General features: G+C 34.5%; 1 protein-coding gene across 2 annotated transcripts in view; it reads right to left on the bottom strand.

The window, feature by feature from the left end:
- Nucleotides 1–300: 300 nt before the first annotated feature.
- SPATA5 (spermatogenesis associated 5) overlaps nucleotides 301–25,795 on the bottom strand; it is a 152,957-nt gene continuing 127,462 nt past the window's right edge. Inside the window, exon 16 of one of the 2 annotated variants that reach the window (XM_039320179.1) lies at nucleotides 301–2,445. In XM_039320179.1, the coding sequence (XP_039176113.1) occupies nucleotides 2,269–2,445 (177 nt within the window). In that variant the 3' untranslated portion in view covers nucleotides 301–2,268. The remainder of the gene's footprint in view (nucleotides 2,446–25,795) is intronic. The other variant, XM_039320180.1, reaches the window with a different exon arrangement.

Genomic DNA, 25,795 nt, shown 5'->3' with positions numbered 1-25,795 from the left:
GTCTATTCTGCTGTCTCCAGGCACTGCCATGTCCACTATCCAGACTTTTTTGTCTTTCTTATCGACAATTGTTAAGTCTGGGGTGTTATGTTGCAGGTGCTTGTCTGTTTGATTATTATTATTATTATTATTATTATACTTTCTTGTATTGAAATAATAACTATTAATCAATTCATTTAATTCGTATCCTAGTTTTTTGGTTTTGGTGAGCATTCAAAGTAAATAAAATTCAAAACAAATTTTTAACAAGTTAAAAGTATGGATTTGAATTAGTAAGAAAATACTATCCAATAACTGAAAGCCTGCAATAAAACTTTATTAAAACATAAAAGAGCTTAGGATATAGAAGAGCATATTTAGTTGTATAAAAAACTTCAAGAATATCTGATCAAACTGTACGTTTCAATATATTTCTGAAACAGAAGCTAACAACGAGCATATGTATAACATTGACATATATGAAATTTGCATACAACTCCATATGATGGTTTGAAAGGTCATTTATGACCAAAGCATTGTATATCTTTGGTTGGTAGTTAAACTTAAAAAATACAAAAAGTTACAAAAATTAATTTTGTAGTGCTTTTTTTCTTGATGAAATCAAGATAGAAAATTTGTCTCATTGCTACAAGTCTGGATAGTTTACATAATAATTTTTATTTATTATTGTATTTATTTATACCTCACCTTTGTTACTTTGATAAATAACTCAAGGTAGCTAATATAACTAATATTGCTTCCTCCTCCTATTTTCCCCATTAACAACCCTGAGAGGTTATTAGGTTCAGAGAGTGACTTGCCCAAAGTCACCCAGTTGACTTTCATGTCTAAGGCAGAATTAGAACTCATAATCTCTTAATTTCTAGGCAGGTGTCTTAATCACCTGACTAAATTGGTTCTTTATTATATTTAAAAGGATATCTGGAAAAGGGATCTAGAAATTACTGTCTAAGTAGTGGAATCGTTGTGGAAACAGTAGTAAGCATTATTTTGAAAATACTGTCAACAATCTGGAAAAACAGATCTTTCAAGGAGAAAGATTATCATAGTTAATTTAATTGTAAATTAAATTTTTAGAATTATTTGACAAAGTGTTAACTATCATGGGGATCTGGTTCATATACTAAACAGCTGTAGACGTGAGCAAGTAGTACATGTAAAAACAACCAACTTTATTTGGCATACATTTTGGTAAGCAGCAGCTATCCCTAATACAGTTGAATAATCTTGAAAAAACTAACAAACTATGTCTATTTTGTTCCACAGACTAGCAAAGATTTTGTACACCCCCATCTTCAGTATGATAGATTAATATTCAATGTTTTCCAAATATTTTTTAATCAATGTGTAGAGCCATCTTGTAGAATAATAACTTATTAAAGAACTAGAAAGGCAGAAAAAATTGCAGGGACATTACACAAATAGTTTAGAAAGCCATTTAAAACTAATTATTTGAAGTGGTTTAAAGCATTATCTGAAACTGGGTATGATCCATAAGTTCATTGGTGATACCAATTTTTTTATACTGGGGAAAAAAGGAATTATAAAGAGCAGGGGTGTCAAACTGCCGGCCCACGGGCCGGCTGTATCATACAGAGGCCACGCCCACCCAGGTCCAGCAATGTGAAAAAAGTCGTAATATGTCACGACACGTCAAGTGATGTGGCGAGTTTGACACCCATGATATAGAGCTCCAAAACAATCTTTATAAACTGGAGAAGAATAGAAATTAACATTTCCAATGTTAAAATCCACTTTTAAACTGATATAATTTGAAAAAAGCCATTTGGTGGACAGCCAAAAAACCAACTTACACTCTGCACATGACAGCTCTGAAAAAGGTAAGGAAATTTAGATTATAAGAAACCTTTAGTTAGTGATAGTGATGATGGGGAAATGAATGAGTGCTGCTATGGCAAAGTTGTAGGACTACAGTGTCATCAAAGTGAAAATCCTAGGATTTTGAGCGACTCCTCTCCATTCCATGTACACATACCTCTTTTGGCATGATGATGCACTATCATGGTGTGCTTTAGATGTTTCAATCATGCTTTCACACAGTTCTCAAGTTTATTTTTATTCAAAACACTTCATTTTTTTATTTCAAAAGCTTCTGCAATATTTATTCAAAAACTAATTATTTTTATTCAAAAATTATTAATAAAATTCATTTTACATATCTGAATTGAAAGAACACATTTCTTTGAAAAAAACCCTACTTATTTTCTAGAAATCAAGTTGCGTACTATATGTTCATTAATCACTTTCTCACAGTGAATGCAATCCACTCCGCTGCTGATACTCTTCATAAAATTTCTGTAGGGAATCTGGAATTCTAGGAGTCACAACAACCAAAGCTTGTTGAAAATGCTCCTTCATGATATATTTGGCCTCAATATCTTCTTGAAGTGCAAGAAGAGCAGCTTCTCTACAAACTGCGGTTATCTGAAAAAGAAAAACACAGATTCCTTTTTTAAAAAGAATTTTGTTGGAATAATTTGCTGAGAACTAAATGCAGGAAAGTCACAAATGCAACAGAAGGTCATCTTTTGGCCTATTTTTGCTCAACATTTTGTTAAGAGAGTTCAGCTGCAATAATATTCAACAAATGGTTAGAACAGCAATGCACTCTGCTATCAAAGTTCCATATTCCACAACTTTTATGTATCTAAAATAAACATATTTAGTTAAAAAGCTGAGCAGCACACAGTCCTAAATGTTCAAGAAATAAGTGAAAAATGAAACTAACTCAGGCTGTAATAGTGACGTTCTTGTTTAAAATCTACCTGTGTAACACTCTCACACACACTCCAAAGCAATATGAGAGAATTGGTTGGTTAAGAAATAGGAAATATAAATAACTAACTAAACAAATAATTAAAATTCAAAGAAGAAAAAAGGCTAGAATCTTCAAGCTGACTTTAAAAGTTCAGGAAGCAGCCTCATGAAAGCTTCCTTCCAAAGGTACATTACTGCTGTGAAAAGCATCAGTGGAATGAGTGACCATTATTTCAGTGTAGGAGAGAAAACAGTGATTGATACTGACTGCACCCTTATGGGCGTAAAAGAAAACGCCAGCTGAAATGCATTTGTGTCAGCCATTCAATGTTTGTTCCTTGTTTGTTCACTTGTTACACTGCTTACGCCGGACTAATGGCTGCCAAAATCGTTTAGGAGCTTTCTAGAGGATTTAGTATGTGTTTAGGAAAGGCTTCTGAGAAAGGAGAAATTTGGACGTCTTTGTCACATTACTATAATATTTCTGTTAGTTCTGATCAGCATTTTAATTCTTTACAGCCCACTGCAGATCATGAGAATGGAGGCAGGAGAAGGCAGGAGAAAAATTGCGCACAGCCTAATTCAAACTTTAAATTAAAACAAATCTTATTTGTTTTAATTTAATTTATTTTAATTTAAAGTTTGAATTAGGCTGCTATTGTTGTTTTTATGCTATGTACCTGAGAGAGATAGTTCTGGTGCAGAATGTGCCAACTGATAAGTCAGCTATTGGGAAAATGTACCATACCTTAATGCTGTTGCAAACTAGTGAATAAATGGATCATTACAGACGCCATCTGAAATCAGATTTGTGAACCTCTTCTAAAAATGCTATGGTAACTCCTCACTAGTTTGCAACAGCATTAAGGTATGGTAGAAAGAGGTTAAATGCAAATTTCAAAACAACATTCTAAGCCAGAGTCACAAAATAATAGGGCAGGAAGGAAGAATTAATATTTATCTATTTCAATTTAAATTTAGTTAGTCATATCCTGCATGTAGTCACACATAATTAAAAAGTAAAATACTTTTCCTATTTGTTCAAATTCCCATACCATATAAATCCAGGCCAATTGATAATACCTGTATCACATGTGATTGCCATGCACTTTGCCCTGAAAATGAACACAATTGTTTATAAATTGGGTGGATTTTTATAGTGAATTTCTAATGTTTTATGCTCATTGGAGTTGGGCAGCTAATAAATTCAAAGGCATTAGTAAATATCTAATCACTGTGTATCATACATGGATTACCATCTAACCTATGGGAGTGGTTTGAGGTCATTTGATTGAACTATGTAATATCATATATAAATATTGTGCTCAGTAACAGGGAACTTGAAAACACATGACATAATCTGTTATTTCTGAAAGGTAAGTATGCCCCTTATTATGGAGCTCTATCTTTTTGGTGCAATGTTGAACTCTGCTGATAGACTTATAAAGAAAAACCTAAGGTATTTTTTCAAATAATACTTTGTGGAAAACAAAACAATATTTTTTTTACAAATTTATTTTAAGTTACAAAAGTGAAAATTAAAGAAACAGCAATCTTATTTTGGATTCTGACACATAATTTGTGATTCTTCCTTCAGCCATAGGTATTCTATTCAGAAACAAAATATTTGAAAGGGATTTTTTTGCCAAAACCCAATTATCATGACTATATAACAAAGGTGTCAGAACACCAATGGGGAATTGTCTATTTATTTTACTTAGTCCCAGGAGACTTTCTACCAATTTTGATTTCTGATTGATTTTAATATACGGATTCTAAAATTAGTATTTAGAGACAGGATTCAAGCAGCTGTAATTTCCCAGCTCATATATAGCCGATTTCATTCCATAAATCATAGGCTTACAGACAAAGGGCTAATTCGAAAATCAGATAAAATGAATGGCCAATTCAAATGGCCTGAGTGAGGTCCTTTCAGCAGTTACTTTCTTCTTTGTATTTGAAGTACTAGGGGAAAAAAACTTTAAAGAATCTTGAGAAAGAAAAGGAAAGCAATGAGCTTCTGTGTTAAAATCTTAGGTATTTTTGTTTTAAGTAGCTTTTTTAATGCATCGTCTGCCAAGAACACCTGTTAGCCATTGAATTTTGTCTGGCTGCAGCTGGGGCTGAATGAGTGTGCAGGAACTGGCAGCCTGCTAGGCTGGTTTTACATTGTGCCTCCTTTTCCATGCCTTTCTTTCAAATTTATCCCCTCCTCCCTGTAGATGGTTACAACAGAGTATGTGAGAAAAAGATTAGGGACCTGGAGCAGATTGGTATCCTGTGGTGGATAGTGAATAGTGCAAACTGTGGAGCTTTCCTGGAAGACAACTACCTGCAAGCGTAGGATATGCACCCTCCTAGGCACTTCTAAAAGCAGGATTAGGGAGTGGGAACTCCAAGTTTCCCACTCAGCATGCAGGACTTTGAAAAGTTTCCAAAATGGAGCCCTTTTAAAAAGAAAAAAGGAAACCCCAAGAGTCAAATCTTTTAAAAAGCATTTACTCCTTTTCCCCAACCTTCTGATGCGCAACTCCTATTAAAGCAGCCCTATGTGCCAGCTTAAATCATAAATAAGGCCAACTCACAAAGACCAAAAGGCAATCTTATATAAAAATATTAAGTAACTGTATTTCATGTGTCATTCACTACCTATGAAAAACTTTGAATAACTATAGAAAAAAATCAACTCTGATTTCTATTTTGTTACATTTTTCTATTTTGAAATACTCTGCATATATAAATCTTGAATATATTCTACTAATCTTAGTCTCACTCACAAATTAGCTTTTCCTCCTCTCAGGAATGAGCATATAAATAAAAACTATAGTAAGTTAACACTTTCAAAGCAGTAGCAAAAGCATAACTGAGAATCAATAGCCAATTCTTTTTTTAGGAGTAATACACTTTTCTCCAAAAAGAAATTAATATGTAGAAAGAAAAAAAGAGGGAGAAAAGGAGAGAGAGAAGAAAAAGTTTATTTCATCCTTGAGTGGTTTTTTTTTTATCAGCATCCAAGAATTGATTTAGGAATGTCCTATTAAGAAAAAGAGTTCATTTATCAAAACATGCCTTGTTCTAAAATTATGTGTAAAATATCTGGGAAGAAAAAGTTTATACATAGTATCATTTATAAATCATGTCTTATACATACTTATCATTATTCATGCTAAAAATAAACAACATTTACTAAAACAATATATCTTTCTATCTGCAGTGGACGCTGTAATTTACATTGAAAACTGCCCAGAACCATTTGGAAGTGAATGAATTATATATTAGTAATTTTTTAAAAGTTATTATATGAGGGAGAATGTGATTCCTTTTCCCCCATTGTGGACTATCCTGTTTACTTTTACAGAAGTTAGTTGGTTAGTACCTAGCCTCTGCAAGAAGGTAAGCCTTACAGGAATGGGAGCCTAATAGGACTGGAAGACCATTCTCCTCTACAGAGTAAAAATAAGGAACTGCTTGCTGTGATCATTTAGGCATACAAAGCAAACAATAGGATTTCACAGTTGCAAGTAATGTCTTTTCTTATCATGAGCAGCATAAAGTTGCTGGGAAAAAAACCTTTCATATTCCTTGACTGAAAATACAAATCAGAACATTAAATTCTCCCTCTCCATTAATCCATATTTCAAATTCAAGGCTTCTATCTACCCAAGGAACTCTGGGCAATGAACAAAAATAAAACAATTTATGCAAATCCAATTTCAAAATTTGGGGTGGAGCCCCCTAAAAATTAAATTAGCTCCATTAGCATCCAAACCTATAGCTACCTCCCAAAAGGCTAATATTTGTTCATTTATTTATTAAATTTGTTTGCCGCCCATCTCACAACAAAGGTTGAGTCCAGGAGGAGGCTGATCCATAGGTTATAGATATGGCATACCTCTGGGTCCCATAAAATGACACTGCTTTGTTGGTTGACCAAGAACATGTGCACCCTGCCAAATCTAGTAGATAGGCAGAACTATCTGGTAAATGCAGTCCCACAAGTAAGTTGGTCTCATGACATCTTGAACTGCCCACTACAAGCCAACTCACATAGCACTGGTGTGACATGGGTGTTTTGTTGTGATTCCAATATTATGTGTGTGTGTGTCACTGCTGTTTTGCAAGAGTGGGTGATGCTTCCTACTTTGAACAAAATGGTGGTACACTCCCTTTCAAAAGACTACCCTTGAATCCAACAGTAATAGGCAACTTTTGTCCAATCTCTAAGCTTTCTTTTTTATGGAGATTGTTGAGAGAAAGATAAGTACTCAGCTCCAGCAGGCCCTGGATGAAATAGATTAATTATGTGTTTTGAGCTGCAAAAAAATTTACAGCCATTCAACTAGCTACATCTCTTGATCACCATCTAGTGGTCATATGGATTTCTGTAATCTAATTAATTATTATATATTGAAAACAGAATGAAATCTGTGCTGTACCAACTTACTTGGAACTAATGCCTACATTTAACCATTGCAGTCCCAAAAGATTTAGAGAACACCAAGGTAGAATAGACTAATTTAAGGCCAATAATTTGTGCATCATTCTGAATGAATTGGTGCAGTTCTTGATTAAGTTCATAAGTCCTGGGAAAAAAATGTTACTTTTTATTTAATTTTATAGCAACTAGAACGCTGCTATAATCTACATTCCTGCAAGGATCAGTAAGAAAATCCCTGGAGTATTGTGTGTGTGTGTGTGTGTGTGTGTGTGCCTATGTGCATGCATACTAGATCAGATAAACTGCCATTAAAAATAAAAATAATTAAGATGCTGAGAAGTTAGAGGTAGCAATCATAAAGTGGCTTAAATTAAGTGAAAATTAAATGAAAAGAATATTTAGAATAAATACTTGCATATGCATGTCTCCATTATGACTAAGTAACAATTTCAAAGCAGAGGCCCTAGGATAGTGATCAAACAGATTATACAGTTTCAGCTTGGCAAATATTTAGGATTTATTTAAATATTCATTTATATTGTACCTGGTTTAAGTATATTATTTCTTAAGTTTTATACTGTTATAGACTCATATAGGTGTTTTAAGATCGATTTGAATTGGGAAAAGTGAAAATGTCAATGAGATGGGTAGTAAAAGTGCAAAAAGTATCCTGAGTGATTATTTTAGTTGTACAGTAAAAAGGTATTTAATAGTCATCAGTCATCATGCCAATATTTTACTCTTTTTGTTGCAAAGCATATAGTTTTCTTCAGCCAGAGCATTAAAACTAAGCTTTGCTTTCTGAAAATAAAACATTTCTATTTAAGAGGCATGTGCCATCTGTTTTTACATTAAAAGTTAAACATGTTACCTATATTTTAAAGATGTCTAACACTTTCTGAAAGTAAAAAAGTCTAGAGTGATTCAATATTAATATTTTTTCATGTTATTAAAGTAATAAACCAACTATTAACTAGGCTAAATTAATTGGACATATTTATTATAATTAAACAAAAGATAAAAATACTAATTGAAATTTCATTTGGAAAACAAAGTTATTATTAATACAAATGCATATATCAGGTGTTTCCTTCCATGTAGAAGATTATTTAAGAAGATGGCTAGGAAAACCTAGCCCTTCTTCCTCTTGTTATTTTTCATTCCTCTCCATCATTATATATTTAGGGAGTGTGAATGGCTATTGTTGTCATACATTCACGTAGCGTTTCATCTTTGATCAGTGCAAATTGTTTAATTTTTCATTTCCTTTAATGCCCTATTTCACTGCACATTCATGTGTCCATAACTATAATAAATAAATGAAGAATAATTTAGAATTTTTTCAGTTCATTTTCACCGCAAGTAGAATATCTATGCAGTCATTTCTACCTGCAATAAAAATAATTGACAACCACATGATTTTAATACCTAACACTGACATTTAGGATATATCTAAATGATCACTGGGTGATCTTGGGTCAGGCACACCCTAGTAAGGAGACAACAGTAAACCACTTCCAAAAAACTTGCCAGGAAAACTGCAGGGACTAATTTGAGCAGTTGCCAGGAGTCAACATTGACTCAAAGGCATAAAGAAAAGCATTATATGCATATAAAATAAGATTAGGGCGATGGTGTTGAGAAAAGATTTTTTTTTTAAAAAAAAAAAAAATCACTGCCTCCCTTCCCATGCCCAACATCTCATTTTATCTTTTTAGGTTACCCGAATTTGATAGTTCTTAAATTGCTGTTAAGTTTAAGGAAAAAGGATTTAAAATGGAAGAAAAAAACAAAACCTTATACAAGGTTCTAATAGCAGCTTCATTTTAAAGATAAAATCATATCATCCTATCTTTGCTAACTTATCTAATTTGGTCCTATGAGGAATTCAAACTTTAACCTATAATAAATGCATGCACCAATTATTTATGTAACAATTGATCATTAACTAGATATGAATTCCAGCATTTTATATTTACTTAAGTTTGAATGTTAAAATAGTTGCTAAAAACCTAGGAGTTAAACTATGAATGTTCATGATGCAACATTATAATATTTGATTCTACAGATATGAAAAATACATATTTTTCCTTTGTAATCATTTCCATTAAATGCTGTATTCTGCTGCTTGTGTGTTTTTATGTGCATAACTGACCACAAGAATAGAGTAAAAATAAAACTTTCTGACATTGCATATGAAAGTGAACTCTCATGACAAAATTAGGAGCAAGATGAGATGAGGAAAATATAGATTTCAGTTCTTAATTCTAATTCTAATGACATAAGAAGGATTAACTGAAGATTCCAAGCATTTGTTCTCTGCCCATAACCAATCTCTAAAGTACATAATGTATATGATTGCTAATGAGCAGAATACTGAAGCAGTTCCTTGGAACCAACTGGTCTTTTAAGATTTCTGCTTAACTTAGAATCCAGCATCAACAGAAACAAGAGCTTGCAGCAATATTTGGTTTTTCACTGTATGGTTCTATTACTCTAACTTTCATGTTCTATATTTACATGTTTTGTTGTTGTTGTTAATTGCGAAGTCGTGTCCGACCCATCGTGACCCCATGGACAACATTCCTCTAGGTCTTCCTGTCCTCTACCATCTTCTGGAGTCCATTTAAATTCACACCTACTGCTTCAGTGACTCCATCCAGCCATCTCATTCTCTGTCGTCCCCTTCTTTTATTGCCCTCAATCTTTCCCAGCATTAGGCCCTTCTCCAGTGAGTCCTTCCTTCTCATTAGGTGGCCAAAGTATTTGAGTTTCAACTTCAGGATCTGCCTTCTAAAGAGCAGTCGGGGTTGATCTCTTCTAGGACTGACCAGTTTGAACGCCTTGCAGTCCAAGGGACTCGCAGGAGTCTTCTCCAGCACCATAGTTCAAAAGCCTCAGTTCTTTGGCGCTCAGCCTTTCTTATGGTCCAACTTTCACATCCATACATTGCAACGGGAAAACCATGGCCTGGACTATACGCACTTTTGTTGGCAGGGTGATGTCTCTGCTTTTTAGTATGCTGTCTAGATTTGCCATAGCTTTCCTCCCCAGGAGCAAGCGTCTTTTAATTTCTTGGCTGCAGTCCCCCTCTGAGGTGATCTTTGAGCCCAGAAAAATAAAATCTGTCACTACCTCCATTTCTTCCCCATCTATTTGCCAGGAATTGAGAGGGCCGGATGCCATGATTTTGGTTTTCCTAATGTTGAGTTTCAAGCCAACTTTTGCACTCTCCTTCTTCACCCGCATCAAGAGGCTCTTTAGTTCCTCTTCACTTTCTGCCATTAGAGTGGTATCATCTGCATATCTTAGGTTGTTGATATTTCTCCCGGCAATCTTAATTCCAACTTTTGATTCATTTAGCCCTGCCTTTCTCATGATGTGCTCTGCATATAAGTTAAATAGGCATGGCGACAATATACAGCCTTGCCGGACTCCTTTTCCAATTTTGAACCAATCAGTGGTTTCGTGTTCGGTTCTCACTGTTGCTTCTTGACCCGCATATAGGTTTCTCAAGAGACAAATGAGATGGTCTGGTGCTCCCATCTCTTTAAGAACTTGCCACAGTTTGTTGTGATCCACACAATCAAAGGCTTTTGCATAGTAAATGCAGCAGAAGTAGATGTTTTTCTGGAACTCCCTATCTTTCTCCATGATCCAGCGTATGTTGGCAATTTGATCTCTAGTTCCTCTGCCTCTTCGAAATCCTCCCTGTACTTCTGGTAGTTCTCGATCCACATACTGCTGGAATCTAGCTTGTAGGATTTTAAGCATAACTTTACTAGCATGTGAAATGAGTGCAATGGTGCGATATTTTGAACATTCTTTGGCATTGCCTTTCTTTGGAATTGGAATGTAAACTGACCTTTTCCAATCCTGTGGCCACTGTTGAGTTTTCCAAATTTGCTGGCAAATTGAGTGTAGCACTTTTACTGCATCGTCTTTTAAGATTTTGAATAGGGACTTCCGGTGGATTAGCGTCGGTGATGGCGGCTACTTTGTAGCTGTCCTCCTGGGAAAGCGTTAGAACCGCAGAGAACAGCAGACACCAGCTGTTCCGCGACTCAAAACCTCCCTCCCGGGCAAAGGGGAGGAGGGGAGTATCACCTGAATAGAGGTAGAGCCTCTTTTCTTTGGGGGGTGAAAAGAGTGCTCCCTCGGAGTTCGGGTTGCCTCCGCCTCCCAGCTGTCTTTGTGGAAATATTTAGAGAAATTGAAAAAATATTTAGAGTCAATTCTTGGATTGCAAAGCAAAGAAATCTGCCAAGATATGTGGTAATCTATTTTGGGAAGAGATCTCTGCGTAATGAAATTATACAAGCTTTTTATAACAAGAGGTTTCAGATTGCTGCTCAAGATGTTATTATTTTAAAGGAGATTCCATCTAAAATTTTAAGAAGAAGAAAAGAGTTTGCTTTCTTAGCTGATGAACTTAAAAAAAGATTGATGCCATTCAGATGGGAGATTCCAATTGGCATCGTGGTGAGTCATGCGGGGATACGTTATAGACTTAATACTGCTTCTAAAGCAAAGGAGTTTTACAAGTTGGTTCTGGGAGCACGCTCACCACCACCTATGATGCAGAAAGTTTTGGATGGCAAGGAGGCAGAACAGCAGTCTGAAGAAGTAGTATTGATGGATAGTGGAAAATTACAGGCTGAGTGGTTGCAACAAGCAGAGATGAAAGAGCAAAGAATGACCCAGGCAGCCCATAGACGTAAGGAAAAGGAACAACAGAAGAAAGATGTTAAAGAGGTTCTACAAGAAATGGCTTCGGTGCCTGTGGGAGGAGCAAGACCTAAGAGCTCTGCAGTACAGCTTTTGGTCAAGGGAGATGGTAAAGCTCCTGACATGGAATGCTAATGGCCTCAACTCCCCTCAAAAGAGAAAGAAAATATTTCATTACTTAAAGCAACATAACAATGATATTATTTGTTTGCAGGAAACACATATTATTTCTAAGGATCAAAAATATCTAGTTAACGCTCGATTGGGATCTCATTTTGTATCTTCTGCTCCTGGGAAAAAAGGGGGAGTAGTTATTTATGTTAAGCAAAATCTATCAGCCTGTTTAGTAGAATCTGATTCTCAAGGGAGATATGTTATGATTGAAGTGGGTTTGTATGGTAAGAAAGTACTTATAGTGGGATTGTATGCACCAAATCAACAACAGGAACAATTTTATAGATTTTTACATCAAAAACTAACTTTGTTGGATTATAGATCTGTTATATTAATGGGAGACTGGAATGGTGTTTTAGATATATAAAGAGACAAAAAAGGACCCTCTATTTCTTTTAAACAGGCTAAATTACCTAAAGCTTTTTTTGACTTGAAAGAGGATTGGGAGCTGCGAGATTATTGGCGTGAACATAACTTGGAGGAGACTTTACCTTCTTTTCGGACAGACATCAGTCTTTTTCAAGAATTGACTTTTTCTTGATTACAACCGATTTATATTTTAGGGTAAAGAATGTTAAGATTTTCCCTAGGACATTGACGGATCATAGTCCAGTTTGTATGGAACTGGTTGATGAAAAAGAGGAGAGGAGATCTTGGAGGATGAATGAAAATTTATTTAGACAAGAAAAGAATGTTCAAAAATTAAAGGAGCAATTAAAGGATTATTTTGCTTTAAATATGTATAAGGGAACTTCAATGTCAATGGTCTGGGATGCAGGTAAAGCTTATATGCGGGGGATTTTGATACAAATGAATAAGGTTCATAGACAGAAGCAGGTGCAGAAACGTAAAGAATTGGAAGATGAGATTAAATTAAAAGAAAAAGCTCTGATTTTAAATCCCACAGATGAGAAGATTAAGGAATCTATAAAATTGCTTAAATCACAATTTAATATGTTGATGGCTGATCAAACTGCAACTAATTTATTGTATATGAAACAAAATACATTTTGTAATGCCAATAAACCAGGGAGATGGTTGGTTTATCAATTGAGAAAGAAGCAGAGACAGAGAACTATAGATAAAATAAATTATAATGGTAAGCTGGTATATCAGAAGGAGTTGATTAAGAAATCTTTTTTAGATTATTATCAAAAATTATATATGAGTACTAAAGTACAGGTTTTAGATATAGATAATTATTTAAAAGATGCTAATTTTCCTAAACTAACAGAAGATCAGAAACAAGAAATTAACGGTCTGATTACTAGTGAGGAAATTGAGACAGTAATTAAAGAATTAAAATTAGATAAAGCACGGGGTACGGATGGATTGACATCTATTTATTATAAAACTTTGGTACAAGAGATGATTCAACCTTTAAGGGAGCTTTTTAATAATATATTACAGGGTTCAGAGATCCCCCCGTCATGGGGTAGAGCTTTTATATCCTTGATTCCAAAAGAAGATCAAGATCTCACTTTACCAAAGAATTATAGACCTATATCTCTTTTAAATGTAGATTATAAGATTTTTTTGAAAATTTTAGCTAATAGACTCATGAGGGTCCTGCATCATGTAATACATATGGATCAAACGGGTTTTATAACTGGAAGGTATATGAAGAATAATGTTAGACAAATTATTAACTTATTAGAATATTTAGATAAAAACAATCAAGTTTCTGCAGGATTGATATTTTTAGATGCTGAAAAAGCTTTTGATCAGCTGAATTGGCAATTTATGTTAAGATTAATTGAGAAAATGAACTTTGGAGAAAAAATTTTACAAGCTCTTGGTGTTATTTATCAAAAGCAAACGGCACAACTTATAGTTAATGGGGGTTTGTCAGAGGTGTTTTCAATAGAGAAGGGGACTAGACAGGGTTGTCCATTGTCACCATTGCTGTTTGTTCTAACTTTGGAAATTTTGTTGATTAAAATTCGAGAATCACAGCAAATAAAAGGAATAGAAGTTAACAAAAAAGAATATAAATTAAGGGCTTTTGCAGATGACTTGGTTGTTACTTTATCTCAACCTACTTATTCTGTAATAGAGTTATTACAATTGATACATCAGTATGGACAGGTTTCGGGTTTTAAAATTAACAATAATAAGACTAAAATATTGCCTTAAAATATGACTAATTTGGATAAGGAGACCTTGGTTAGGTTGACAGATTTTGAGGTTGTTAACAAGGTAAAATATCTGGGGGTTACTTTATCTGTTTCTAACGCCAAATTGTATAAAAATAATTATGAAAGGCTGTGGGTCAAAATACAAAGAGATTTGGAAAATTGGGAGAAGCTGCAATTATCTCTTTTGGGGAGAATTGCGGTGATTAAAATGAATGTTTTGCCAAAGTTTCTTTTTTTATTTCAAATGATACCCATTTTAAAGAATGAGGTTAATTTAAATGAATGGCAGAAAGGTATCAATAAATTTATCTGGGCAGGGAAAAAAACAAGAGTAAAACTTAAAATTATACAAGATATTCGTGAGAGGGGTGGACTCAAGGTACCGAACTTGAAATTGTATTATGATGCTGTGGCTTTAACATTAATTAGTGATTGGGTTAATTTAACAAATGTAGAAGTACTCCTCTTAGAGGGTTGGGATTTGCTTTTCGGATGGCATGCCTACTTAATTTTCAATAAAAAGGTTGACAGGGCTTTTAAATCTCATATTATCAGGACTTCTTTACTTTGGGTTTGGAAGAAATATTATAGAAATGATTTTAAAATTCCATTATGGGCTATACCATGGCATGCGACAGAAGGGATAAGGAGAGGAGTCAAGATGGATAGTGTTTCTTATACACAATTACTTAGATGGGATGGTAAAAATTGGCAATTAAAATCTCTGGAAGATTTAACACAAGAAAATATTATTTATTCATGGTTTCAGTATAGACAAATAGTAGAGAGGTGGAAGATAGATCGTAATTTGGGTTTGCTTAGAGAAGATGAGAATTTGTTAAAACAAATAAAAGATCAAAGACAAACTCACATTAAGAGAATTTACGGGGTGTTAGTAGAGTTGGATTCAGAAGCAGAATTAGTTAAAGAATGTATGGTTAAATGGGCACAAAATTTTGAGGAACCGGTTTTATTAGATACCTGGGAGATTATTTGGGTGAGGAATGTTAAATTTACACAAGCCCAAAATTTAAGGGAAAACTTTTATAAAATGTTTTACAGATGGCACTTTGATCCACAAAAAATGTCTCGTATGTATCCTGACTTGCAGCCTAAATGTTGGAGATGTGGATGTTTGGATGCTACTTATTACCATATCTGGTGGTTATGTAAAAATATAAAAGCTTTTTGGATTAAAATATGGTGGAATATTCAAAGAATTTTCAGAAGAAGGATAAAATTTACCCCACAATTGTTTTTGTTAGGTATTGTTTCTGATTGTGACAGTAAAGAGATTATATTGATGTTAAATTTAATTACAGCGGCCAGGTTGTTAGTAGGGCAATGTTGGAAGAAGGAATCTTTGCCTACATTGCAAGAATGGTTTTTTAAAGTTTCTTACTTGGTGGAAATGGCAAAGATTTCGGCTTTCTTGAAAGATCAATCGCAGGAGAAGTATGTCCTGGTATGGAAAAGATGGATAGATTTTATACAATATAAGTTGGATATAAAAAAATATTACTTAGTTTTTGAATAATTTATAATTAAAGTTTAAGATATTTCTTAGATATTTTCTTTTATTTTTATTTTTTTTCTTTTTCTGTTTTTTCTTTTCTTTCTTCTTGTATTTTTTTTTATATTGTTGTTAATTATTTTATAATTTGTTTAATTAACGTATTTAGATTTGTTTATGGTTTATAAGTGTTTCAAGATTCTTTTAATTTTTTTTTAATTAAGCCTGTATTCAGCTCTGGGAAGATTGGGGGAGGGTAGGGGAGGGGTGGGAGGGTGTGGGGGAGAGGAATCTTTTCTTTTTGTAAAACCTAAAAATTTTCAATTAAAAAAAAAAAGATTTTGAATAGCTCAGCTGGAATACTGTCACCTCCACTAGCTTTGTTGTTGCTCAGATTTTCTAAGGCCCATTTCACTTCACATTCTAGGATGTCTGGTTCGAGGTCAGTGACCATCTCATTGTGGTTATCTGGGATGTTAAGCTCATTCTTGTATAGTTCTTCTGTGTAGTTTTGCCATCTCTTCTAATCTCTTCTGCCTCTGTTAGGTCTCTGCCATTTTGGTCCTTTATCATGCCCATCTTTGCATGAAACGTTTCCTTCATATCTCCAATTTTCTTGAAGAGATCTCTGGTCCTCCCTATTCTGTTGTTTTCTTCTATTTCTTTGCACTGTTCATTTAAGAAAGTATTCTTATCTCTTCTAGTTACTCTCTGGAATTCTGCATTCAATTGGGTGTATCTTTCTCTTTCTCCTTTGCCTTTCACTTCCCTTCTTTCCTCAGCTATTTGCTTTGCAAAGCTTCCTCAGACAGCCATTTTGCTTTCTTGCATTTCTTTTTCTTTGGGATGGTTTTAGTTGCTACCTCCTGTACAATGTTGCGAACTTCCATCCATAGTTCTTCAGGCACTCTGTCTATCAGATCTAATTCCTTAAATATATTTGTCACCTCTACTGTATATTCATCAGGAATATGATTTAGTTCATAACTGAGTGGCCTAGTGCTTTTCCCTACTTTTTTCAATTTAAGCCTAAATTTTGCAACGAAAAGCTCATGATCTGAGCCACAGTCAGCTCCTGGTCTTGTTTTTACTGACTGTATAGAGCTTCTCCATCTTTGGCTGCAGAGCACATAGTCAATCTGATTTCTGTGTTGGCCGTCTGGTGATGTCCATGTGTAGAGCCATCTTTTGGGTTGTTGGAAAAGAGTGTTTGTTATGACCATCGTATTCTCTTGACAAAATTCTATTAGCCTGTGCCCTGCTTCATTTTGTACTCCAAGGCCAAACTTGCCTGTTATTCGGTTATCTTTTGGCTTCCTACCTTAGCATTCCAATCCCCCATGATGATAAGGACATCATTTTTTGGTGTTAATTCTATAAGGTGCTGTAGGGCTTCATAGAACTGGTCAATTTCATCCTCTTCAGCACCAGTGGTTGGGCCATAGATTTGGACTACTGTGATATTGAATGGTTTGCCTTGGATTCGAATTGAGATCATTCTGTCATTTTGAGGATTGTATCCCAGTATTGCTTTTCTTATTCTTTTATTGACTATGAAGGCTACTCCATTTCTTCTGAGGGATTCTTGCCCACAGTAGTATACCTGATGGTCATCTGAGTTAAATTCACACATTCCTGTCCATTTTAGTTCGCTGATTCCTAAGATGTCGATGTTCAGTCTTGTCATCTCTTTTTTGACTACTTCTAGCTTGCCTTGATTCATGGATCTTACATTCCAGGTTCCTATGGAGAAAAAATCTTTACAGCATCGGACTTTCCTTTCACCACCAGATATATCCACAGCTGAACGTCCTTTCGGCTTTGGCCCAGTCGCTTCATTCTTTCTGGCGCTACTAGTACTAGCCCTCTGCTCTTCCCCAGTAGCATATTGGACACCTTCCGACCTGAGGGGCTCATCTTCCAGCGTCATATCTTTTTGCCTTTTAGTACTGTCCATGGGGTTTTCATGGCAAAGATACTGGAGTGGTTTGCCATTCCTTCTCCAGTGGATCACATTTTGTCAGAACTCTCTGCTATAACCTGTCCATCTTGGGTGGCCCTGCACGGCATAGCTTATAGCTTCATTGAGTTACGCAAGCCCCTTCACCACGACAAGGCAGTAATCCATAAAGGGGATTTACATGTTTATGAATAGCCTTTTTTGACTGTCCCTGGAGAAAATATATTGACACTTGAATCATGTGCAAGTAGGATGAGACATTTCAGGCTTTTAAATAAATATATAATTCATCTAAGGACCTCTCCCATCTTCATGATCTTCCAGAAGGTACGTAAAAAGATAGTTCAACCAAATCATGCAGTGATTTCATATAACCACTCTTCTGTAATTTTCATATAAAAGAGATTTATATTTCCTGACTATGCTGCATAGGAAGTTTTCAAATAGCATACGAATTCATTTAATGTCATATACAGACTCATGAAAGCAGAGATACCATATACAGAAACCTCTACATTGATTAAAATTGCTATGAATATGAATAGCAAAGTGAGTACCAGATATTATTGCAAGCCCAGAATGATTAAAGATGTAGTATATAAGAAGCAACAGATTGCTTCCAAAATCTGATGAATTATAAGGGAAGAGGATGTTTTATCCATATTACACATAAACATAATGATTTTCTGTTCATGGTTTCAAAAGTCACAATTCATAACTGACAAAGATTGAATATTGCACTAATAATGCACACTTGTCTGTTATCATGGCTCTAATATTAGGTATGCATATTTGCCTTTGCTGTCAAATGTTATGAAGACATTCTAGCATTCAGGGAACACATTTTTTATACAGATAGTAACTGTAGGAAACAATTCCAGATTATTTTCTTAACACTGGAAAGGCAACTTCATTCACTATGGGTATCCGTAGTGTAGATGCTGATCATCCGAAAATGCTTAGAGATAGTTGGCAAACTTTAGGTTCAGAAGCAAACAAGATGTGAAAAGTCTCAGAATGCTTTCTGTTATCAAAATATTTGAGGAATTAGATGTGAAAACCTGTGTTATTTAAATGTAAGTGTCAAGGACACAGAATTTTATTTCTAATACTAAACTTCACATTGTCCATCAACAAACTGAACCTGATTTGAAAAGACAGATACTTGAAACAACACAATAAATTGCAACATTGCAAAATAACACATCTATTTCACTAAAGCGGATACAGTAAAAGTCAGTGGTTATAATATCACTGGTTTACTTCATCTAGAATTATGACATTCTGAAAAATATTAGTATTTACTGATTAAAATTCTGCTGCCAATAGTTTATAAGAGAGCATCCTTACTTGTGCTCTGTCAGCTATGTTTGTATAAGCACACATATTAATTTCAGCTAGAATTGATAACATAGTTTTATAACAATACAGGCAATCCTTGATTTATGACCGGTCACTTAATAAGTCTTCAAAGTTACATAAGATCTCCCAGATATGATGGAATATGCAGCTGGAACAGGAGGGGGAATTCTCGCAAGAGCACCATGGTTTCCCAAAGAGGAAGCAGTACATTTCAGACAGAAGCTGAAAATAAGAGACTGTGAAGTCCTGAATGGTATTTGGGAGGGAGGAAGAGATTTAGGGAAGCCACCCTAGAATCTCCCAGGGTATATCTATTAGATTAGAAGGTTACAGGTATTCCTCGACTTACAACCACAATTAAGCCCAACATTTCTGTTCCTAAGCAAGACAGTTAAGTGAATTTTGTCCTATTTTATGACATTTTGCCACAGTTGTTAAGTGAATTGCTGTAGTTTTAAATTAATAACACAACTGTTAAGTGAATCTAGTTTCCCCATTGACTTTGCATATCAGAAGTCGCAAAAGGTGATCACATGACCCTAGGGCACTGCAACCTGTCATAAATATGAAGCATCTGAATTTTGATCAGGTGACCATGGGGATGATGCAACTGTCGTAAGTATGAAAAAAGTCATAAATCACTTTTTTTCAGCGGCCTTGTAATTTCAAACAGCCACTAAACGAATGGGGGACTACCAGTACAGCTTAAGTCTGGTGAGATTTTGTCTCTTAGGTATAAGCAAATGAAGCCTTGGATTTATTTAGATTTCACTGTGTCGTCTTTGGGCTTGGACTTGGCACCAAAACTTATGGCCATTTTCAGAATTATGATGGCCACACACATTCCTGCGGTCATGTATTCCCATTTTGGGCACTTGTATCACTTTACCCCTGCAATTTACAGAACTGATTTTGGCCATCATGACACTATCAAAAATTTCTATGTATAAATGGTAGAATGCAAATAAATAGCCATGAGATTCAAAATACACCAATGTACTCAGTAAGACACTTGAAATCATTCAACATCAATTAAAATCTTTCTGGATATCCTATTTTTTATAGTCTCCAGATTTTTACTATCTTTGTTGTATGTAAATATGATGTCATCTGACTTCAGTTTCGATTAACTGGCACAGAACTAGAAATGCAAGTAAGGCAGCACAATGTGTTCCTTACTAGGATTGTTTGGAATAAACATCATAACAAAATATGTCTTCAGATAGTTACAATTTAAATATACCTAATGCCAAGTAACTTAAAAGTTAAAACTCAGTATAATATGTATGTTGGTATCCATGTAACACTTTTTTATGGGTAAATGTTTTAATGGGAAGTAGCAGATAATAATTCCAATGTCCCCAGGTTATTAAATTAGATTGCAAAAACAGAAGCAATAGAACTGCCACTTCAGTGACATTGAATTATACAGCTAATAGCTGTTTTCACCTAAATTCAAATCAAAACTAAAGAAAAATATGAATAAAGTATACTGAAAAATATAAAAACCAGCACATTATTAAATGATTTTTACTGTACTAGTTGTGCTGTGAGATCTCAGCCAATCATATTCTTCCCAATCTTTCTAAAAATGAATTTGTTATTTTTATGGACACCCTCTTTTAATTTTTGATTCTACTTCCTTTCCCTTTTCCTTGGCTGGCTACAATCTCAAGCAAATAAAAGTTTTGCAAGCAACCTAAACCAGATTTGTGTAATGCAGGTTACCACACAGCAATAGGTCATTTTAACATATTATAAAATCATCAACAATTTAAGATATATTGTATATATAGATGATATCAAGTTTTAATTGGAGCTAAGCTATGCATTTGTAAACTGTGCAATCAGTAACTTTTGTAAAATTAGAAAGAAACACTGATGAATTAGGCTGTGTTTATTTGCTATATATATATGCTCTGTTGAAATCGATACTTTAAACATTTCATTTCATTTTGGCATCCGATTACTAAAATCCTAATGCTCTGATTGTTTATGATGATTACAGTGATAATTATAGTAAACTTATTCAATAAATTTGTAGCCAAATGGGCCACTGAACAAATCAGCCCAGAGTTCTAACTGAAAGCACAAATGACCAATCTCAAATTTTATCCTACTTCAGACACATTATGAAAAGGTCTAGCTTTCTGGAGAAGGCTCTAATGCCAGGAAAGGTGATAGAAAGAGAAGAACACCACCAATAGTAGGATGGATTGATAGTTTCAGTGGCAATGAATACACTGTTAGAAGAATTAAAAGTTCAAATTACGGATAATTATTGTAATTATGGATGGATCCTCAAGAAGAAATCCTATCTATATGGTCATAAGTTCAACAATAACTTTATGACACATAATCAAAATCAATATATTTTGATTACAATGATATATGTTTCATTATAATATAATTTGATTAACTATTACAATGAATTTGTAAGAACAGTTTTGCTTACAGCATATTTTTAAAACTAACCTGAAGAAACAAAACAATTTTAGTTCTCCAAAAGACTTTCTATTTCCTTCCAGAATTAAATTTCTAACTCCTTGTAAAAAGCAACATGTTTTTTCTTTACCATGAAGCACTGCCAGAAAGAGAATAATAAAGAGGCATGGCCCTCGGGAAGACTGGAAGGGGAAAAGCAATGGGAAGCACAGCAGGGTGACAGAAAGCTACTTTCTCTTTTTTGTAGGTGGTTACAGTATGCAGTTTCCTCTTTTAGATGCTATGTTGAAGACTTTTTTTTTTTACAACTTAATATGAACAAATGGAAAAAAAATATGGAAGGTGAAATTAAATAATTGGACGCTTGGAAAAGTCCACTATTGTGTTTGGCTTTTTTACAGAATGTCTAACAGTTCCTAATAAGCAAAGAACTTATTGACTTATTAACTCACTGCTGTAGGTATAATTTCTGATTTCATAATAGCAAAATGTATGCTCTATGGACTATGAAATAAAAAGAATGGACCAATAGTTTTTTCCAATATCTGTATATTTATGTATTTATTTGGATCCCACCTTTACACACACACACACACACACACACACCTCATATACAAAACACCTCACACATACACCCTCCCACACACTTTATGTATGATTTATATGTACATAAGCATACACTGACATTATCAAATGATACTTTTACACAAGATGGTGAAAAAATATCAATTTCTATCTCCTTGTCCTTGCTCTCCATACCGCATTAAAAATGCAAAGGAGGCATATTAAAGAAACAAGAAAGAAAATATGAAGAATGTATATAAAGATTTATGTGTGCACATCTGTTTCTATAACTATGCTTACACATGTGCCTGTCATCTAGATGGAAAAGATTGACTTCATCAATATTATGGGAAAAGACGTATAACATCTCCAGAAATTACTTAGATGAACTATTCCTGTGCCATCATTAGCTATGAAGGCAGAAAACTATAAATTTAAATTAAGTTTCCAAGACAGCTTGATTATATCTGTGCATTTCAATCACATCTTTGACTTCTGGGTATGTGAAATGTATTTGCCGCTTTTCACTGTAAGCCACTGGATAATGAGATAGGTACCATATAAATTTAATCAACAAATAAATAAGTAAACAAATTTGCATTTAGGGGGCTGCTCAGGAGCCACTTTGTAAGTCAACAGTCAAACCTGAAGAAAGTTTTCTTTCTAATTAACCTGTAAAATTATTCATTTGGTTATTTATTTATTATTTCTTTATTAAATTTATACACCACCCATCTCACCTAAGTGACTGTGGTGGTCACACTGAACTGTATTTCTGAAAACATTTTTTGGCATTCTCTTTCCTTCTACTATTGTCAAGCATAGTGCTGTAGTGTTAATTAAACAAAACAGTTAGGACATAAATATTCATTCTTTACATTATTGATCAGCAAGCAATCTTCCATTATGACAGCATGTTAAAATATTTTTATAGAATATAAAAATTCTTTTAAAAGGAGAGATGCCCACAAATTCCAGTCATACAGTTATTTAATTGCACATTGCATCAACGCTGCAAACATTGGATGTTCTTGCTTTGACAACAAATGGAAATGCAGCCATTTTCTCTGTTGCTTTTAGAATTAGTTGCTGCTGGGAGGGGAAATAGGAATGAGAGTCCAGCTAGTCATAACAATAATAATATAATCGTGGGAACCCAAGGACATTGGGCCCAGAGCTGATACTGTTTTGGCGGGCTGGAGAGCTGGGGAGAAAGCTGGCATTTCAAGCTAATTGGGGAATGTGATTTATAACTGTTTATTGGAGGACGGAATTACACTTTGTTACTTTGTATCCCGGGGAGGGGAATTTAGTTTCTGGTTTCAACTATGTAGTGCTGATACTTTGTTTCTTGAATAAAAGGTCCTTTAAGGCAGACATGTCAAACTCGTGATGTCACGTGACATTGCGCAACGTATCAGGACAGTTTTGCCATTGCCGGCAATGGGGTGGGTGTGGCTTCCACGTGACGCATCCGGCCCATGGGCTAGCAGTTCTTTTGAAGAGTTTCATCTATCAGAATCATGACACAGTGCTTTTAATTTTATGTTCATGTACAGATACAGGCATTTGTTCATGAACTACACTCAAATGGCTTACTATTTTTAATTATCTATGCTGTAGTTGATAGAAATGAATTCTACTTATGAAATTTGAAAAAAGGAAACATTGTATCAATTAATAGGAAATAGATTTTTAAATATTAGTCTGGAATATTCAGGAAATTAAAAACAGCTTAATTTCTTTGAAGGTCTATCGATATATAGTAACTTTAACCATTCTAAAAAATGCAAAATAACTTATAATAACATTACATCCGAAGCTTTTACTGTACTGATACAACATTCCACAAGCTAGACAAGAGCATAGATTATTTCTCCCCTTAATATTCTAAACTGAGGATGAAAAACTCTTGGAAAATAGTAATGGCAAATGGATTTTCCTTTCAATGAGAACAAAATAGTAATCTTGATCCCATCCCGATATAAACTAAGTCCAGTGCCACCTTGTGGTAACCTATATAATGACACTGTTGAAATGTTTAATGGATCAGACCAATCAGTCAATTAAGCAGGAATCTAAATATTCCTAATTCAACTGGAAAGAGTAGAAATGATTTTTAGGACACTATATTACTATATTCTTTCTGCATTAGCCTTCCCTTAATAGGACAGTATTTAAAATTTCTGTTAAGTATTAGAAATACATAATCAGAACATAAAGTGTTACCATTTTTCTTTTTTCTTTATTTTGGTAAGCATCCTTTTCTATTACTATCTGGCTATAAATGTGATTATTCTCATACTAATTTATGCAGGTTATAAATACCCATAATTCTTTTATTTACTGGAGTTTTAGTTACTTTTACTTAGCTTACTAGATATTTTCCTAGTGAGGACACACAAATATTGTTCCATATGCTGGACTGGAAATACTGATTTGTGTTCTCATTAGCAATTCTAGTAATTTATACTGAATATCCATCACAGATAATTTTGAAAGATAATGTGTGGATAATTCTTTCTTAGCTTCTTCTGGCATGCAGTATGCTTCACTACTAGCTTGAAAGCAGGCTAAGATTAATATAGAAAAAATATGGCACATGTTCAGAATGATTAGACTTCTGCCAAAATTGATCACAGTTTCAGCTGGTATGCCAGAATTAATTTTCAACAGACAAAAATCAAGCAAGGACAAACCTCATATATCCTGAGCAAGTTTAAACAATAAATATATAAACTTTTCAGTTTAGATACCATGTTTCCCCGAAAATAAGACCCATTTTTTTTCTTTTGCCTCCAAAGGAAGCATCAGGTCTTATTTTCAGTGGTGTGTGTCTTTTCCACTCACCTCCAGCACCAACAGCCTCGCCCAGCTGTCCCACTTCTTCTATGGCCAAAGAAACAGCTTCATTTTGCAGCTGAGAATGGAGCTCTGGCTTGCATTTTTCAGTCATGGCCTTTCCGGAAGGCCACTGCAGTTAAGAACCGATCCATAGCTTGGTTCTCAGCTGCAGTGGCCTTCTGAAAGGATTCTGACTGAGAAATGCAGGCTTGGGGACACTGCAGAAGAAGTGGGCTGGCGAGGAGAGGCCTAGCAGCAAGGTAAATGAGTGCAGGGCATGTGGGGCAGCTCCACACCACCATTCACACCCTAGCTTGATTTTTAGGTGTGCGCCTGGGCTTATTTTGGGGGTAGGTCTTACTTTCAAGGAAACACGGTAATATACTAGTCTTTGTCAAAGACTGATGTGAAGGGGATTGTCCATGAAAATTTAAAGAAGTATCTCTTAAAGGAGCCATAACTTTTTGTCAGGTTTGCACAGAAATTATAAAAATGACAAGCTGTCTTAATAAAAATCAATGAAGTGCTGTGCTCCTGCTCAAATCTGAAGCACTACTTCTGAATTATTTTCAAAATATGCATAGCCCTACTGCACAGCTTTTTAAAAGTAATAAAACTGCTAATATTCTTTTACTGAAATTATTAATACCATTCTTGATAATTTTAGTCAGATGCTTCTAAGATTAAAATTTAGGAAGATTGGTATAGAGGTGCTGTTTAGTTATATTCCTGGCATGCAACATGAAAGTGTTGCAACTTGAGTAAAGATATATCAGTATATTGTTTTGCATGCTCTCTGTCACCCATGTGAATTATTACCTAACAAAGAAGAAAAAATTTACACTTGGTCC

This window comes from Crotalus tigris, unplaced genomic scaffold (assembly GCF_016545835.1).
Source record: "Crotalus tigris isolate CLP2741 ecotype Arizona unplaced genomic scaffold, ASM1654583v1 scf7180000023625.2024221, whole genome shotgun sequence".
NCBI lineage: Eukaryota > Metazoa > Chordata > Lepidosauria > Squamata > Viperidae > Crotalus > Crotalus tigris.
The sequence above is the reverse complement of the archived record's forward strand: the minus strand, read 5'-3'. Positions and strand labels throughout refer to the sequence as shown.